At 44.5% G+C, this 17,977-nt stretch overlaps 1 protein-coding gene across 1 annotated transcript in view; it reads left to right on the forward strand.

The window, feature by feature from the left end:
* The window catches only part of RAB11FIP4 (RAB11 family interacting protein 4), a 1,159,525-nt gene that overhangs the window by 1,128,060 nt on the left and 13,488 nt on the right, over positions 1–17,977 (forward strand). Inside the window, exons 11-13 of the mRNA XM_085617187.1 lie at positions 9,727–9,808; positions 11,562–11,699; positions 16,182–16,343. Of these exons, the coding sequence (XP_085473313.1) occupies positions 9,727–9,808; positions 11,562–11,699; positions 16,182–16,343 (382 nt within the window). The remainder of the gene's footprint in view (positions 1–9,726; positions 9,809–11,561; positions 11,700–16,181; positions 16,344–17,977) is intronic.

Below are 17,977 nucleotides of genomic sequence, written 5' to 3' on the forward strand. Positions count from 1 at the left end.
ACCTCTTTGATTGAGAAACACTTGGGGCCTGATTTAGATCTTGGCAAATGGGTTACTCCGTCACAATGATGACGGATATCCCGTTCTCCAAAATATAAATCCCATAGGATAGAATGGTATTTATATTTCGGCGGACGGGATATCCGTCATCGTTGTGATGGAGTAATCCCTTTGCCGAGATGTAAATCAGGCCCTTGGTTTGATGCTAAGCCCTTTTTCAGCCCAAGAAAAGAAGACCAGAACAACTTCATTGCATTTGCATATATGGAAAATAAGGTGCTTGGTTTCAAAAAGAGTATTATATCTGCATCTTGCCTGGCCTCCTGTAATATGATTGTTGTACTTAGAACGTAGACTAATGGGTCTTTCTTGGAGTAGTTGCTGAGGGTCTAGCTTGGTCAGTAAGACTGGGGGGTGTAAGGTTCAGATTTCCCAACAATCACCCTGGAATATCTTGTTAAAATACATTATGAGAAGCAGGACATGAGGGGGCTTAAGAGGCAGTGGAAAGAGAGAGGGGAGCAGGTTGTTAGGGGTACTTAAAAAATGTTTTTCAAACTAACCAAGTTTTAAGGCAGACACAAGAGAGAGATGTGTGTGTGTGTGTGCACGTAAAAATCCAGGGTGAAATCCAACAGATACCTCAACATACCCTAGTGAAAGCACCTATACCCAATTATTTACTACAGAAAACATTTTTAGGGGGTGTGTAACAACCTAAACAGCCCCCACCGAAGCTACGCCCTTGGTATTTGCAAAAATGCTTAAAATGTAAGTCACCAAAAAGTGAAATACGTGGGCATGATGATTGAAGCCAGCAAAGAATCCCTAACCCGTTTTGCCTTTTGTGTCCATTTAATTTTGTTTTGTGTCAGACCTTAAGCCATGTATCAGAGGCATGTGATCAAGACATGTCTAGGTACAATCAGTTGCTATATTTATATGTAACTCCCGGCCCAGAAGGTGATCCCAATTAAATAGGTTTGGATTATCATATAAAAAATGGCCAATGCAGATATGTTGGGGTATAATGAAAAATCAACAGTGAGAATGTTGCTCTGCAGCATTCATTGTTGTATGCATATTGTTATAGTTTAAAAATTGCTGGTTGCCACATTGTGTGGGTAGTGAAACTTGGTTAATGTGGATCTGCTGCAGGCAGAATTATCTGTGCATCAACACTCCACCCCCACAGATCCAGTCTCTAATGTTATGTAATCATTAACAACCTGACTTGTACTTTAAAGAGAGTACTATATTCCATACAATGAAATGCAACATCATATATAACTATGGTGCACATGCATCAAGCAAACCAAAAGCGATTCCTTAATAGCGAGAAATAAGGAATCGTTATTAAGAAATCGCTTTTGGGTATGCATCAACAGATTCGGTAATTATTAGCGATTCCTTAAAAATCGCTAATTTTACCGATTATACAATAGCGGGGCATGCAAACTCCAAATAGCTATTAGCGAGTTCGGTAATTCCGAATTAGCAAATAGCGAATTCGGTATTAGCGAAATCGCAAATGACCGCGTCACACCGGGAACGTGCAGATGACATCACCAACCAGGAAATACAGCAGCCCACCCTCATTGCATCGACAGAGGAGCAAACAGGAGCACTGACTGCAGACTGCCTGTGCAGACTGAAGCCACACAGACTGTTCCATCTGCCAAAAAACACCATCCATGGAGAAGGAAGCCCCATCCAGCGCTGAGGCTGCGCGCAAGCGCAAGTTCTCCGACAGGGAGCTGGAGCACCTAATTGAGGGAGTCTCGAGCAAGCACGATCGCCTCTTCGGCAAGCTGTCCCTCAAGGTGCCTGAGGCGGAGAAGCGCCGCATATGGCTGCGCATCCGCGAGAGGGTGAATGCAGTTGGTGTGACGCCCCGCAGCATCGACGACCTAAAAAAAAGGAAGCGCGCGAAGGAGAGGATAGCAGAGAGGCTCCGGGACGCTAGCAGAACGGGAGGCGGCCCTTCCACGGTCCAGGCTAACACTGCCCTGGAGGAGCTGGTGGAAGGTACAATTGAGCGGGAAGCCGTCGTGGGAGTGACCCAGATGGACACGTCCGGCGCAGCCACAAGTGCCCAAGGTAAGATGCATGCGTGTTGCCATACCCAGCATAGCGTAAATCCCATTCCAGGCCCCCAGCAGGATCTGAGTGTGCATGCAGCTTTGCAACACACAGCTTTACTCCTAACACTAGTGCATCATGGGAGTTGTAGTCTACTCAGGCAAGTGTGCATGTACAGGGGTAAATGCAATAACCATTCACCAGATCAGTAGAAGCTGGGTATAGACAGTATGTTTAGTGGATCACAGAGGGACATGTATGTGTGCAACACTACGTAGGTCTAACTATCCCACTAACCATGCACTGTTTCACACACAGATGCATCACCTGGGGATTCAGATGACAGCGGCCGGCTGATAATCTCCGAAACACCGGTTGAATCAGACCTTGAGACAGCGCAGGATGCCCTCACATCACCTACACCTACACCTGCCACCCCACCAGCACCAGCAACAACAGCACCAGCAACAACAGCACCAGCAACACCAGCACCACCAGCACCAGCACCAGCCACACCAGCTGCTGCCACGACAGCCACCAAAGCGCCGCGGCGCAGGTCCCAGGTTGCGCCCTTGGCGGTGATGGAAACACCCACCATACAAACGGGACACGGTCAGCGCGCCATCATACCACCTGATGCACCACCTGTCCGCGCCAGGCTAACACAGCGGCGCAGGTCTCGCCAACGTTCGGTCTCCTCAGGCAACCTTGATCTCCAACACACTCTTGGCATTGAGGAGAGGATGCTGTCTGTCCAGCGCGTGCAGAGCCGCCACATGGCAACCATCAGCACCAACATCGTGCACCTTGTTCGTGAAATGCGAGCCATGACTGCCGCAGTAACGGCCATGGGCACGGCGGTCAGGGACATGAGCACTGTGGTGGCAGAGGGCAATGCTCACCTCAGGGAAGATGTACAAGAGCTCACCAGTGCCATGAGGGAGGGCCATGAGTGCCAGAAGAGGAGGCACCGACAGCAATTGTTGCGTTCCGCTGCCGCTACTAAGGCTATCACGCGCCACAGCAACAGTACCGCAGTGTTGGCACGCCGCACTGTGTCCTTGCAGGTCGACCTTGGGCACTTCTGCGGGGATGTGGCAAAGGCACTGGGGCAGTTGACCACTGCTGTGGAACACTTCCAGAGCAGCACATGGAGTGCTGCAGCTTTGGGGGGGATGACGCTAGTGAGGCTGCCTCGAGTGTGAGCAGTGTGTCTGTGGCAGAGGGCAGCACCAGGCGCCGCAGTTCGCGGGCATCCACGGGGACAGGCCGTGGTGAGGCTTTGGAGACACCTGAGCAAAGGCTTGGGGTACGTGGGAAGCGCCACTAGACAGTTGGACATGCATACAGGACCATGGTGGGGCAACCATGGACATCCACTTACTGAGTATGCACAGGCGTGACTTTAAGGCACCTTTTATTTTACTTTATGCAATTGGAGCATGATTTACATAGCTAGTTTTGTTGCACAAACCTCAGTGCTACTGTGCATTAAACAGTTGCACCCCAAACTAACTTGTAATGTTTCATTCTCACATGTTTCAAAAATGATTTTGCATGATGTATGTCCGCCTCCTATGGCCCTCTGCTGTGTTAGGGACGTGTGCCTGTCGTTGTTGGGCGGGTGGTTGGTCATCCCGGTGGTCGTCATCCCTGTCCACCTCTATGGGTATCCCCCTTCTGGTCGCAATGTTGTGCAGCATTGCACATACAGCAATTATCCGGCAGCATGTTTCAGGTTTGTATAGCAAGGCGCCGCCAGTCTTGTGTAGGATTCTGAAGCGACTCTTCAGAATCCCAAATGTCCTCTCTATGACATTCCTGGTGCTGATGTGTGCAGCGTTGTAGCGATGTTCCTGCGGGGTTGCTGGATTGATGTATGGGGTGAGTATGTATTCACGCAGGGCGTAAGCACTGTCACCTAGAAGATAGAAGCATAGACTTAGCATTGGTGATGTACATATATGTGTGGTGTTGGTGTGGGGAAGCGTATTTTTACGTACCTAGCAGGAGTCCCTCTCCAAATTCTCCGTTGATGAGTCGCCTGTGCATTCCACTGTGGCGGAAGATGTAGGAGTCGTGTGTGCTCCCTGGGAATTGTGCCACTAGGTCCATTATGATGTTATTGGCATCGCACACAACCTGCACGTTGATTGAGTGGTATGACTTGCGGTTCCGGAATATGTACTCATTTGCTGCGGGTGGACATATGGGGATATGCGTGCAGTCGATGCATCCAATCACATGTGGGAATTGTGCCACCTGGTAGAATGCCTGTTTGGTGCGGTCCAACTGCTGTGGGGTTGTGGGGAAGCTGATGTGGGTGTGTAGCATTGTCAGCATGGCATCTAGGAATTTCTTGAAGAAGCGTGACAGTGCGCTTTGCGATACGCCTCCGGCCACCGCAATTACCCCCTGGAAACTCCCTGAGGCCAGTAGGTGCAGGCTGCATAGGACCTGAACGTGCGCAGGGATTGCATTGGTCCGGTGTGTCTGGTGCTGCAGTAATGGTTCCAGGTCTGCAATCAGGCGCATGATCATTGCACGATTGAGGCGATACTTCTCGTACACCTCGTCCTCATTCTGCCCGAGCAAGGTTATGCGCAGTCTGAAAACTCGCTCCTGGACCCTTCTCCTGCGCTGTCCTTCTGCATTGATACGCATCCTCCTTGCAAGCACGTAGAGAGCAGCCATTTTGTGGGAGCCAACAGGGTCTCCTGGGCCACATTTAAGGGTTTTGTGATTGCCTCAATCATTTGCACATGTTGAATTTTTTTTTTTAGCATTTGCGTTTTTTTTTTTTTAACTTTACCTCCAGGTTTTGATTCCCCTTATTTAGCTCTTGCAAAATAGCGATTTTTGGGATTTTCGTTATTAGCGACTGTTGTTGCATTGGGGTGCGATTCGTTATTTGCTATTGGCACTTTCCGGGAGCTAATAGTGATTTCGGTAACTGCTAATTCGGTATTTAGCGATTCGGTAATTTTACATTTTGGTTATTAGCGATTCGGTATTTTGGCGGATTTATTTTTTGCGATTCGTTATTTGCTCACGTTTTGGGTTCATGCATTTGAAGTGGGTATTTTTTAATCGGTAACGGGTGATTTTTGCGATTCGGTATTTTACCGACTGGATTTTGGCTTGATGCATGAGGCTGTATATGCTTTCTGTCATAAGAGGTGTTGTGCCCTCTGTGGTGACGAGTGATATGTCCTCCTTGTTGGAGGGTCATAAGGAGCACACAAATACTAGTCCCTTGCAGTACATTGCCGCTGACTTAGGCTGGCACTCATCCTGAAAGGTTGCTATGGTCTCGCAGCACCCGCTGGCCTTTTCGATCGTATGCCCCCTTCTGAATCATTCCCCTTGCATAGTCGGTGCTTTTACGGACAGAAGTTCACAGTAGTTCACATAGCTTTCCTACCCTGCTTTTTCAGCCAGATACTCACATTGAAAAACATTTCTAAGGCTACTCCAGCCTTAGAAATATGTGTGTGTGTTCGATAGCCCTTGTGGACCTTTGTCGTGCCCAGAGTGACAATAGGTCGGCCTAGGCAAGCACATGTGGAGTGCGTCCTGTGCCGGACAAAACAACCATTGGGGTACGAAGGCTTTAATGTCCTTTCTCCTCCCCAAGTCAGGATCCATGGGCTGGTGATGCCATTTTGGAGTTTAGCCTCATCTGAATTATTTCCTTGTCCCTACAAAGGCCATTTACTTCTTGAGGCGGCTCGGTTTATTTTGTCATTGCTTTCTGTTCCTCTGATGGCCACTCTCACCTCCAAATCAGTCCCCATAGAAAGTAACCTCACACAAGGGACTTATTTCAAGGATGACAGACCTACACACCGCAGGGGGTCCCTGGATACTGTAGCTAGAACAAGAGATACCAGCTCTCATTTGAATGTACTTAAGAGAGCAAGAAGGCAGATGCAACCTGAGAGCGATTTTGCATCTCAAAAGAAAGGAAAATCTATGAAATTAGAGCAAACATATTAATAGTGGTTTGTTTTGCATTCTTACTGCTCAGGTTATTTATAACACAAAGCACGAAATGTTACATTCTGGCATCAATTTCTATCACTCTGATTAATGCATTTGATATGTGTGTGTCTATTTTGGATATATGTACCAGTACTGTACTTACAGCAATGATCTATGTATAACATGCGGGACATGGGTCTGTAACCCAGTATGGGCATTTTTTATCCTTTCCTCCCTCTCTTATTGATAAAATGGATATAATTAAGTTCCCTACCGAATAATTGCCATTTACAGTGCTGCAAGTAAGTGCGGCACATAACACGTCATTATATATTTATTATATAGTAAAAAACAACAAAACTAAAAATTACAAGAGTTACCAAAACAGTCAGTTCTGGTGCAGCAGGCTAATGTGTCCACTTCAGAAATCTGTGGTTGATGGTGACAAGTTGAAATCCTGGCATGCACACTCATCCTTCAGAAGCTGATAACAAAAGAATCATTGAGTGGGGTGACAATTAACATCCTTTGATTATAAATAGTTCCAAGAATATGCCTGTCAGATCTATGTCAACACAAGGAAACAAAGTGGCAGACAAACTTTACATGTCAAATGCAAAGTGCCACTTTGTGAATAAGGAGTGTAGGGTAGCATGAGAGTAAAATTAGATGGCTAGGCAGTGTTGTAGAAGATGGAAGAAAGACTGAATGGAATAAGAATTGAGATGAAGAGAGGAAGTGCTTACAGAAGAATGATGAGGGAACAACGGAGCAGAAGGGCAGACGTGGGTGAGGGCTAAAATAGGGTGAGGAAAAAGGCTTGTGTGGTGGTAGATTATGAGAGAAAGGAGTGAAGGGAGAAGAACATTGAGGAGAATTGCCAAGGGAGATAGATGAGGGTGAGGAATATCTATATAGTTGTAGGATGAAGGACAGAAGAGGGACTAAGAGACCGATAACAGGCAGAGGAGGCGCGACTGAGTGGTGTAGCACAAGGGTAGGATACACTGCATGTCTTGCACCTGATGAAGAACGATGGAGTGAACCAGGAATCTGTGACAAGAGAGTAAGGAGAACAAAGGACTGTGTGGGTAGTACATGTTCCTTTTCAGTTTTTTCAGTGAATGAACCCATTGTTGCATTGCCACCCTGGGGCCAAGAGAGAGGTGTAGAGAGAGGGATGTCCATGGAGAGAAAGACGGAAAGTAATACAGAAAGAGAAAGCTCCAGAGAGATTTTATCAGACAAAAGTGTAAGGCCGAGAGAGAAAATGAGTAAGAGAAAACTAGCATATCTTTAGGGTAATGCAAATATCTTAGAATTTCAGTGCAAAGGGACTTTGGTTGTTGCTTGTGCCTGTTTGAAGCTATGTTATTTTGCTTATTTTTATAGCTCTTTAAGCAACTGCACTGTCTCCTGTAAGCACTTGAAAGCAGCTGAAAGTAATAAGAAAGAGAGACCGGTACACAAAAGGTAGAGACACGACAGAGGCAATTGGGAAGAAGCTTTCTCGATGGAGTTGTCCTCCCCATGATTGAAGTACCAGTGCTTCATAGGTAGACACTTTCAGGTGTATGACCAACAAATTAGGATTGGAGGAAACGCAGGCATTTGCAGTCAGAAATACATTCCCCTTTACAACTGCCATTCTTGCTACAACACTGAAAGTTCATGCACTACTCTGAGGTTTTCTCTATTCAGTGGGTGAAATGTGATCAATTTCTCCATAATTCTCTTCACCCATCTGGTTCCTCTTATCCTTCTTCTATGCATATACTTGTTTGGTGACTGCGAATGGCATGTAATTACGCATAATAGTGTAATTTTGTGTAACAAGTGTAATGTGAAACTCCCAAAGAAACACAGATTATGCCTACGTAACTTAAACTTCTACCAGGCCTATTCAAGACCAATCCAGTGCAAGGGAGAAATTGAGGCATTAGGATTCTATCTGAGTTATATCCCCGGTTCTTTATCCTGAATTAAATCTAGTTCAATGGTGCCCAAGGTCCTTTCTCTGTGTGTGCACACATGGAGTCCTCTCTGCTTGCTTCTGTTTTTGTCCAGGAGAACATTACTTAGCAATGCTGGGCACTACTAAAAGGCGTTAAAACACTTAATTTACCATAACGTTCTCTAAAATTTAGATTTTAACCAAGCAGTGTTTCGCAAAAGGTTGAAATCTGTGAATGAAGGCCACGTTTTTTGTCACTCAGGCCTATATTTGGTCCAAATCTGACCCTGTCCCGAATCACTAATACATATTATTGTCTAAATTACACTGTAGACAACAAGACCACATATAGAAGGTTGCCACAGAAAAAATCACTGCTTCTGTTGCTGCAGATGTTTTAAAAAGCTGCTGATAACTTATTCAGACAAAGGTAGAAGCTTCTTAATTATAACTGAAGGCATATCAGTAACCATTCTTAAGCTCCTCATCCTGGTATAGAAGATTTTTACTTACATTGTGGTTTCTTTATTGAATCAGAAGTTTAAATTATAAGGTCAGTTTTATTGGTTGTCTGTGGGACAGTGTATTTTTGGGTTGTAGCTGTTTGATTCTTGAGACATAAGCCATTGAGAATACCTCTAGTCTTGAGTCATGTACTCATCAATTTCCATCTTTTTCAAAATTATTTGGGTAGAGGAATCACCTCAAGCCCTGATCAGATCAATTAAGCATATAGTAGTCTATGCAGTAGTTTGGTTTGGTGGGAGCTGTGGTCATGCAGTGTACTATTAGTGGAAGCAAAAGTACTTGTGTGAATATTTTGACCTCTATTTTAGCATTTCCCTCTGTAATGCACAGGTTTAGAAATTCAATCTTTAGTGGATGTGTAAAATAATAAGTAAGTCCTAAATAGGAAATTACACTTTAAAAGGAAGCAATTCAAACAGTGTACATTTTAGAAAGACAGTGGCTGCCTCTATAACTATCTGTACTGATCACTCCAGGATGTATCATGTTCATAAACTACCATTTATAACGGGTGCAAACACGCACCTACTAAAAACTAGTAAAAGCTCAACCAGTTCTTACCAGTACTTCAGTATCAAATATGAAACATCACAGGGATTGAAAATGAGTCCACAGAGGTTTCAAGCATCAATGTTGAGGCAATGTACTGGGCTTAGAAAAAAGTGGCACTACCAAAGAGGAGGCTGAATAAGTTCAGTGGTTGATCCTCTGTGAAAATGCAAAAACACACTTCCAGGGTGTTATCCCCTTATATTTTGAAGGGTGGGTGGTCATAGGAACAGGGTGTGTGGCTATTTTGTTGCATGTAAATGAGCGCCCCGAATGGAGTACTTAAAAGAGGCGTTGCAAAGTTGACGAGTGTGCTTTACCGCTTTTGACAATCCAGCTATCGGATCTCGCTGTACGGTACACAGGCGTAATAAATTAAACTGGCATCCACCTTTGGGACAAATGAAGGGGGAAATTTTGATTTCTGTTCTTACCACAAACCTTTTGTACCTCTTCCGAGCATAAAACACATCTGGATGTGTGTTTGATTGCTTTACCTTGTCAATTGAGCTGGCAGAGGTCTGAACATTTTCATCCTTTTACTCTCGTTTATTAATTTATTCCGGAATGATAAACAACTATACTCTGAGCAAGGCTTTAAATTAAATGATTATGAAATCCATCCACAGAGTCCAGCAACTGGAGGAAGAGAACAGTGAACTGCTGACTACTGTAGCCAGGCTGAAGACACAATCTGAGAAGCTGGACGAGGTAAGGCGCACATTTGCTGTATAGCTCTAAAACGTTGCAAGTAAAACGTGGGGCTCCCTTTTCCTTCAAAAACATTTTTACATCACCACTATGTTTCTTATAACCCCACAGATCACCTTCCAAACATTTTTATAACACAATAGCATCCGGTTGATAGTCAATCGTTGTTCAAGGTGCAGGTTGTTTTACAATACAATACTTGCTTAAAAACATTATCGCACTGCCAGCTTAAGGGCTTCTGGACAACAGTCAGATTCCAGTTTACTAAAATGCCCTTGCAGTCAGTGATAATAGAAAGTTTCATGGTCTATTTCAATACTTTAGAGAGAGCATGACACAAATACACATTTATACTCTGTGGCAGCAATAAATATTTTTAGGGGCAGGACCAGGGCTGGACTGGCCATCGCAGGCATTGGGCATTTTCCCAGTAGGCTGCAAGGGTGGGGGCTAGTTTTGCCTTGGTGGGGGCCGGTTTTGTTACTAGGGGCTGCTTTCGCAGCAGTAATACATTATCGACCCCCAGTAACAAAAGCAGAATTGCTTCACACTTGCACAGCCCACCCTCGCCCACCTGGTCAGACAAAATTGTCTAGGCTGCTTTGAGTTCCCAGTCCTTCCCTGGGCAGGACTTGCCAAGAAAGTACCCTTTTAACGTGCCTTTTAACAGAAAGCGGGACATAGGCATAGAGAATCTTGCACTTCTGAGTACACGGTGTGGTCACAATCTCCAGTATGCTACACAGTTGTTTAGTATCACAAATTAAATATAACAGTCTGTATTTTTTTTGCAATGTGTCACTACTCTCTGTCTAGTACATGACCAGAAAAAATACAGCTTATCTAGGATTTGGTAAAAAGTGTGAAAATACCGATCTGGTACTAATTACTTGTTAGAATGTGAAGACCTGTCTTCTATTTTGAAAATATTTCACACCAGTTCCTCACTGGCTCCTCATCTCGCATAAGTCTTCATTCATGCACAAGCCTTTGCACATAAAATGGTTCATGGAGTGCTGTAGCAAAGGCAGGTGAAAAGTATATCCGTCACAGGCTCTCCACTTGTTATCCACCTAATCACGGGACATAAACAATGAGGCGAGCCCTTGGGATCCAATCAAAAGCCTGTCTGTGGAGGTCTACTCCTAGCAGCTAAATCCAGTGGCGCTGTAACTGTTATCGTCGTAGAGCTGTTGTAATGATGATTTTAAAATGCAAACCATCAATATCAACTGAATCTGCTGTCAGATTGGTGGTGCTGCAGAACCTCTTGCTCTCCCTAGTTCCAGCACCATTGGAGAGTTAGTGTGTAGAGCTATGCTGCACTTTTGGAATATAATTACTGGTTTCATGTCACTGTTGTGAACCTATGTCATGCGTTCTCTTTGCTTTTTTGCTGTAGTATAAAAAGTGGCGGACGCCCTATGACGGGCTGACACTGTCATGTTGGTCAAAGGAAGTACAACAGGGGGGCGGTTGTCATGATGAGTAATAAAAATAAACAACAGAATGCCACCATAAAAAGTGGTCTCTAGCATTATTGCTGGCTTTGCCCAGTCAAATATCAAATTGCATTGTAACAGGGAGAACAGCAAAAGGAAGCTGTCGGTCTTGTTGGGCACAACTAAGCAGCAAACTTGAGAAGAAAACAGATGATAAAGACAAATAAAAGTGGCCCAAAAAACAGTACTATAATCATGGCAACTTCTCTTTGTGACTATGCTGATCATTTTCATGTTCCCTCTTGTATTAGGAGCGACAAAGAATGTCAGATAAACTTGAAGATACTAACTTACGGCTAAAGGATGAGATGGATTTGTACAAAAAGATGATGGACAAATTGAGGCAGAACCGGCTACATTTCCAAAAAGAGAGGGATGCGACTCATGAGGTGAGAACTTATGAGGGATGTTTCATTGCATGTCTTCCTACTGATATTAAACAAGTTCTTGGAATTTCAAAATCTGATTAAAACTTGACAGTGTAAATCCTGTATAATATTAAAATAATATATATTGCCAATGACTAAAGTAAATATCACACTGATGGTCGACTTACAAATCACAATCCATCCTTAAATCAAGTGGGCAAAAAAGGTGCACTATACTTTGGAATTTCACTGCCCACTTAGAACATATCTTTTTACTTCTCAACATTTTCAACATGCCTACACTTTGCACTTGGAAGTTCCAAGGCTGGGGTTCTTTGCATAGTGCTTAGTCACCATTCCAGTGTGAGAGATCAACCTGGGAAAGGTGCAGCTCCGTCCATTTGTTCTGATCCCTACCCTTGGACTAATCTATTCTAGGTCATATCCTTCTCTAGTTAATTGGTTAAGGTTACAATAATACACTGCATACCAAAGGAGTGTTATTGAAGAAGTACCTAGAATAGAGGTCCCTAAACCAGTGGCGGCTGATGACATTTGAAAGTGGTGAGGCGTAAAACAATTGTCGTACTTCACTGCGGCGAGCGAGCGCGGCAAGCGAGCCTGAATCACCTACAGGGAGTTCGGGAGGATTCTCCCCCCCGAGAAAATTTTGAAAAAAGAGTGGGCAAATGGTGCATTTTCAAGCAAACCAGAAGGTGTGAAGAACAGCCCTGTAAGGCTTTCTACCCAAAACTCAGGATCCTTCCCACCTGGCAGTGCCAAAGGAAAAAATGAAAACCTACCTCTTAAAGGAGGCTTTTCTAGCCCTCTACAAAACTCACAGGATGCTTCCCATCCCATGCAAGGAAAAAGTCCCTGAAAAATGTTAAAGTGAAGCTCTGTGAACTGAGTAAAGAACAAGTGACCTGAGCCTATCAAATTTTGCTCATCCTGTGCGTATGTAGGGGTTTTGGTTACACATGAAATACACCTAGACTCAATATCCAAAACAGCATTACAAAGTGGCCACCAGCCAAAAGTCAGCGCACAACAATTCAATTAAATACATAAATAAATTAAGTGAGAGAGATCCTGCTTAAGCACAGCGACTGATGTAAGGATAAGAACACCACTCTGATCATCTGCCATCAGTACCCCTCTTCCATCTCATGTGCACAGGGCTCTCTGCCTTCAGTACCCCTCTTCCATCTCTCCCATGCACAGGGCTTTCTGCCCTCAGTACCCATCTTCCATCCCTCCTGTGCACAGGGCTTTCTTCCCTCAGTACCCCTCTTCCATCTCTCCTGTGCACAGGGCTCTCTGCCCTCAGTACCCCTCTTCCATCCCTCCTGTGCACATTGCTCGCTGCCCTCAGTACCCCTCTTCCATCTCTCCCGTGCACATTGCTCGCTGCCCTCAGTACCCCTCTTCCATCCCTCCTGTGCACAGGGCTGTCTGCCCTCAGTACCCCCCTTCCATCTCTCTCCTGTAAGGGTGACCAGATGAATCGCTGTCAACGGGACTCCCAGTTTCCAGTCCTGGGATTTAATTTAAGAAATAGTTGCATTCTGGAAAGGAGAAGATAGTGCTATTGGCTTAATGGAGTCAAACCTAACACCCGATTAAATGAATTACGGATTAAAGGACAGCAGAAGATTCGAAAACGTGACATGGAGCCATATGTACATTCTAACTGGAGGGATGCAAAAACATAGAAGGGTCTTCATCTCACCTCACTTTCTATTCAGTATGTGTCAAATGTGTACCATGTTATCAACAAGTGCACAGCGCTTTTTAACTTTATTGTGAGTGTATATTCAGCAAGCTGCGCTGCAAAGTCTCCAGAGAATCGAGCGGATTCAAGTGTATATTTATAACACCTGCAGGCTGTGTGTACGGGACGGAATAAAGAAGCAATATTTGTGTAATAAATGGCATGAAATCCATAATATGTCTGCACGTGAGCAACGCACATAGAGTCCTCACTTACTAGGAAACAGCAGAGACAATGCATGGAACAGCATAAAAAACAGGGACCGGCACAGCTGAAAACAGAAGTTTGAAAATGCTCCCCTGCAAATCGAAAGAGTTCTTACTTTCCACTCCTCACAGACCACTCACCCAGCAGCAGGACCCTCCCAGGAGTTATGTAACAGTGCACAGAAGCCTGCCACTAAACCATGAGGCTACAGGGAAGACAATACATAAAGGCAAGGATAGGCACATTTATCTTAAGCCCAAACACGTTTAAAGCGTTCAGCTCCTGGGACTGCATGTGATACAGCGCTTTATGGAGACATTCACTGATGTATTAACGACGCTTCTGTGAAACGAGAACTCTTCTCACTTGACTTAAAGCGCCTACGGCTGCACAGATTGTTAATTAAACCATCCCAGCCAGTTTGGGCTCTTAGCAATTAAAATGTTTAATTAAGCACTGCCTCTTCATTCTGCCGTCTCGCTTGCCGCTGTCTGCCTATTCATTCTGCCGTCTCTCTTGCCGCTTGAAAGAGAGCACTAAAGTGTGAGCCCGCTAGGGTCCTCTGTGCCTTTCAGCGCGCACTGGCTGCTCCTTTATTGGCCCGCCCTTCAAAGACCCTTCTCTAAATGTTAGCCTCCCCAGCCCATCCGACTTCAAGAGCCTTCCACATTTTAGGGTCTTCACCAAAACACGCACTAGCAGCACGGAATACGTTTGTGGTAGCCTCGTAAACTGCGGCATTCATTTAATGGTGCTGCAAGAAGCCACAACCGAAACAGCACGAGTCCTGTAAAAAGATACTACACAGCAAGGGTTGCCACCATTAAAGTGACAGGATCCTAGCATTAGAGAGGTTACTATTTATGACACGCAGGAGCCCTTTATATTTTTGAGCCTATACTGTTCAACGTCAGTCGTGGCTTGCGCTCCAATACTCGGGGGGGGGAGGGATGGGAGGATTAAAATAAAGCAGCATTATTAAGCAAACTAAACTTACCGGGTCCGCGCCGCCTCTGCGAGTCCTCCTGGGCCGGGGTCTGACTCCCGTGTTGGCGCCTTGGCAAGTACCGCCTGTGTCTCACTCAGCCAATCTAGACAATGCTCCAGCAGCAGCGCCAGGATTGGCTTGAGCAGTAGTGCGCATGTTCTGTTTAGGGCTTAACATTTTTTGCGACCAGCCCGAACATGCGCACTAGACTGCTCATTAGAAGAGCAGCACGGAACAACCCTCGCTCTTCTAATGAGTAGCGCCTAGTGCGAATGTTCGGGCTTGTTGCACATTTTTTAAGCCCTAAACAGAGCATGCGCACTCTTGGTGTGCGCTCCGCCGACCACCTGTGATGCATGTTATGTGGTGGATGTCAATCAGACACTTGCAGCTGAACTTCTGTAGTGCTGCCCCGCCCCCTTCTGAGTCAACTTCCTCCGGCTCCGACGGCCTGGGATAGATAGATTGTTGACTCTCTCACTCACACAATGCAAATTGCATTGTGTGAGTGAGAGAGTCAAGAGAGAGAGAGAGAGGGAGAGAGAGACAGCAACGCTCAGTGGCGCAACGCCCAAGCGTCCTAATGGACGCACCGCCCCTGCCCTAAACTCTGGCACCTGTGATTCCCCAATAACTTTGTTCCAACTTTTTAGATTGCTTCTTAATGCACTAATATTTCTTTCAGTAAATGATTTGAGATTCTAATCTTAACTAGAGCAGGCTGATTCATCAAACATGCAACGTATTTCTCCCTTTTATCCTTCAATTGTGAATTCTTACTTCTTAAAATCATAGGAAAATCATACTATATGGTTTCTCCCTAATATTCTACAGCTCAGGAAAAAAGCAATGAAAATGGGGTTCAGTTAATATCTAACAGTTAGTAGTAGCCTGTGATCTTCTGCGGGTAACTGGAGTTCTGCTTCCTAGCTGCCTCGCAAATCTTTTCTGTTGAGCGGGGAAGCTGTCTTGCTCTTTCAGATCGCATATGAGTGCTTAAATGACTTGAGATTTTCAGTAATTAGGTGTTGGCACCATCCCGCTCTAATGGTCATCAGTAATGATAGTGCATTTCTGTGTTTTTATCAAATATGAGCATACACTATCATAACTCAACAATTTATCAGAATAACAATTCACAATGGATTCCCACCAGTGGCTTTCTGGTTTCTTGTGTTACTGTTTGTCCCTGATGATGGCAACCATACGTACTCTGAACGAAAGTAGTAGTCATAAGATCAACAATATTTTACTCCCAAATCAGTACTGTGTATGTGTGTAAATTATATGATTCTCAAAAGTAAAGTAACTGCTTTCATGGCTTGATATTCTAAGAATGTTGCATTCAAAAAAAGTAGATTCTGTTGTTCATCCTGTAGTCAAATAACTTCGTTAATTAAATATGAATTTCCAGTCTACAATTTGAACAGGTCTTGGCCGATGATATCTGTATGCCATTTTTGTAACAGTGATCATATTATACTGGCAGATGGAAGCACCATTGGCATAACATGGTCTCTCTTTTTCTCTATAGCTCATTGAAGACTTGAGGAAGGAGTTGGAGCATTTGCAGTTGTATAAATTAGACTGTGAGCGACCAGGGAAGGGGAGGAACTCCTCTTCTTCCAGTATCAGTGAGTTCAACGCAAAAACGAGGGAAGTGGAAATGGAGCATGAAATTAAGCGTCTAAAAATGGTAAGAGAGGCCTATGTACTACCTGTACTAGTGATGTTTTATTCAAAACAGGCGTGTCCAACGTGGTACTCATGCTAACTATATCCAGAGTTGATTGAAGGAAGCAAAGGCAGCAGGGCCGAAATATTCAAGAGCCTGTGATAACCGTTCTAGGTCAGGGGAGTAAGTTGGTTTTTGAGTAGAAGGCAATCATCTATTCCTTTCTACAACTCTTTTTTAAACACATTTTATTTTTTTATTATTATTGTTTCTTGTAATACTTTTATGCATCCATAGTAAGATACAGATATTCAGTTTTCGAATAAACTTCGTTCTTTTTTTGTAGTCTGCTTGGAATGTGAAAATTATGTTACACAATGGAGGCAACGGTGTGTAGGACATGAGATGAATGAAGTGAACATTGGCTTCCTCTTTATTTGGTCGTGGAGTAGTCTGGCCTAGGTCAGAGAGTGTCTTGCTAGGACAGTGTTCAATCAATTGTTCTTTATTTAGTCAAAATATAACCAGAAAATACAGTGGTGGCTGGTGCTTTTTAAAAGTGGTGAGGCAGAAAGGTTTGAGTTGAGTATAAAGTGCATGCGACCTTCAATCAAACACTGGGGGTGGTTGAAAAAAAAGTTACAAATAGACTCGCAAAACCTAACTCATGCAGACACATCACTCACCCTGCTTTCACGCAGACACATTGCTTCACTCACCTTCAATCACAGGCGCACACTGCTTCGCTCATCCTACACTCACATAAGAATCCTGCTCATCCTGCACTCACAAGGACATACCATTTATCCAGTGCATTCACACAGTCACACAACTCACTCTGTGCTCACATAAGCACACCATTCACTCATACAATATTACTACTCACCCAGTGGGCTATCATAACTCACCCTGCGCACTGCTCACCCTTCACTCATAAACGCACGCAACACTCTCTGCAATCGCACACAGTCACAACATTCGCCATCACCATCCACCCTATACACACACAGACCCCAGGCTGCAGCAGAACTAAATGCTCCCTGCACCCACACTTTCAAGCAGAGTCCTGCAGTGTGTGGGGGGGAGAGGAGGGGAGGGGAGGAGGCCCAGGAGAGGAACAACAAGGCTTCAGTCATTTCAGGAGCCCGCACTGATGATGACCCCCTTGGAAGTCTGGACCGGTAGAAACATTAGAAAAATCTCTGAAAGCTGGTATTTTCCCCAGTACATGCTTCAAATATCAAAAGAAGAAAGCACTTTAAAACCTGCTCTATAGCTGCCAGATGATTTCCTACTGGGTAATGCATGACCACAGATTACTTTACATTACAAATCCGTAAAGGTTACACGGTTAACGTAGTGAACTCGTTAGGTGGCCCAGCTTGCATTTGGCCAAAGTTTGCATCCTGTAATTTTGATTTCATCCTTCCGAGGTCCATAACATGTATTCTGTTAGTTTTAGTAATATACCTCTATGTGAATAAACTAAAGAAAGCATGAGCTAACACATGGATTGCTCTGCGTGACCCCATGAAACCAAGGTATGTTTCTTGTTTTCAGGCCAAAAACAACACAATAAATGAGGTGAGCCAGACAAGAATGCGGGGTTGGTGGCAGTGGCTTCTCTCATCCTGTGCTAGCACAATGCACCTGGC

Source organism: Triturus cristatus, chromosome 7 (genome assembly GCF_964204655.1).
Source record: "Triturus cristatus chromosome 7, aTriCri1.1, whole genome shotgun sequence".
Taxonomy (NCBI): domain Eukaryota; kingdom Metazoa; phylum Chordata; class Amphibia; order Caudata; family Salamandridae; genus Triturus; species Triturus cristatus.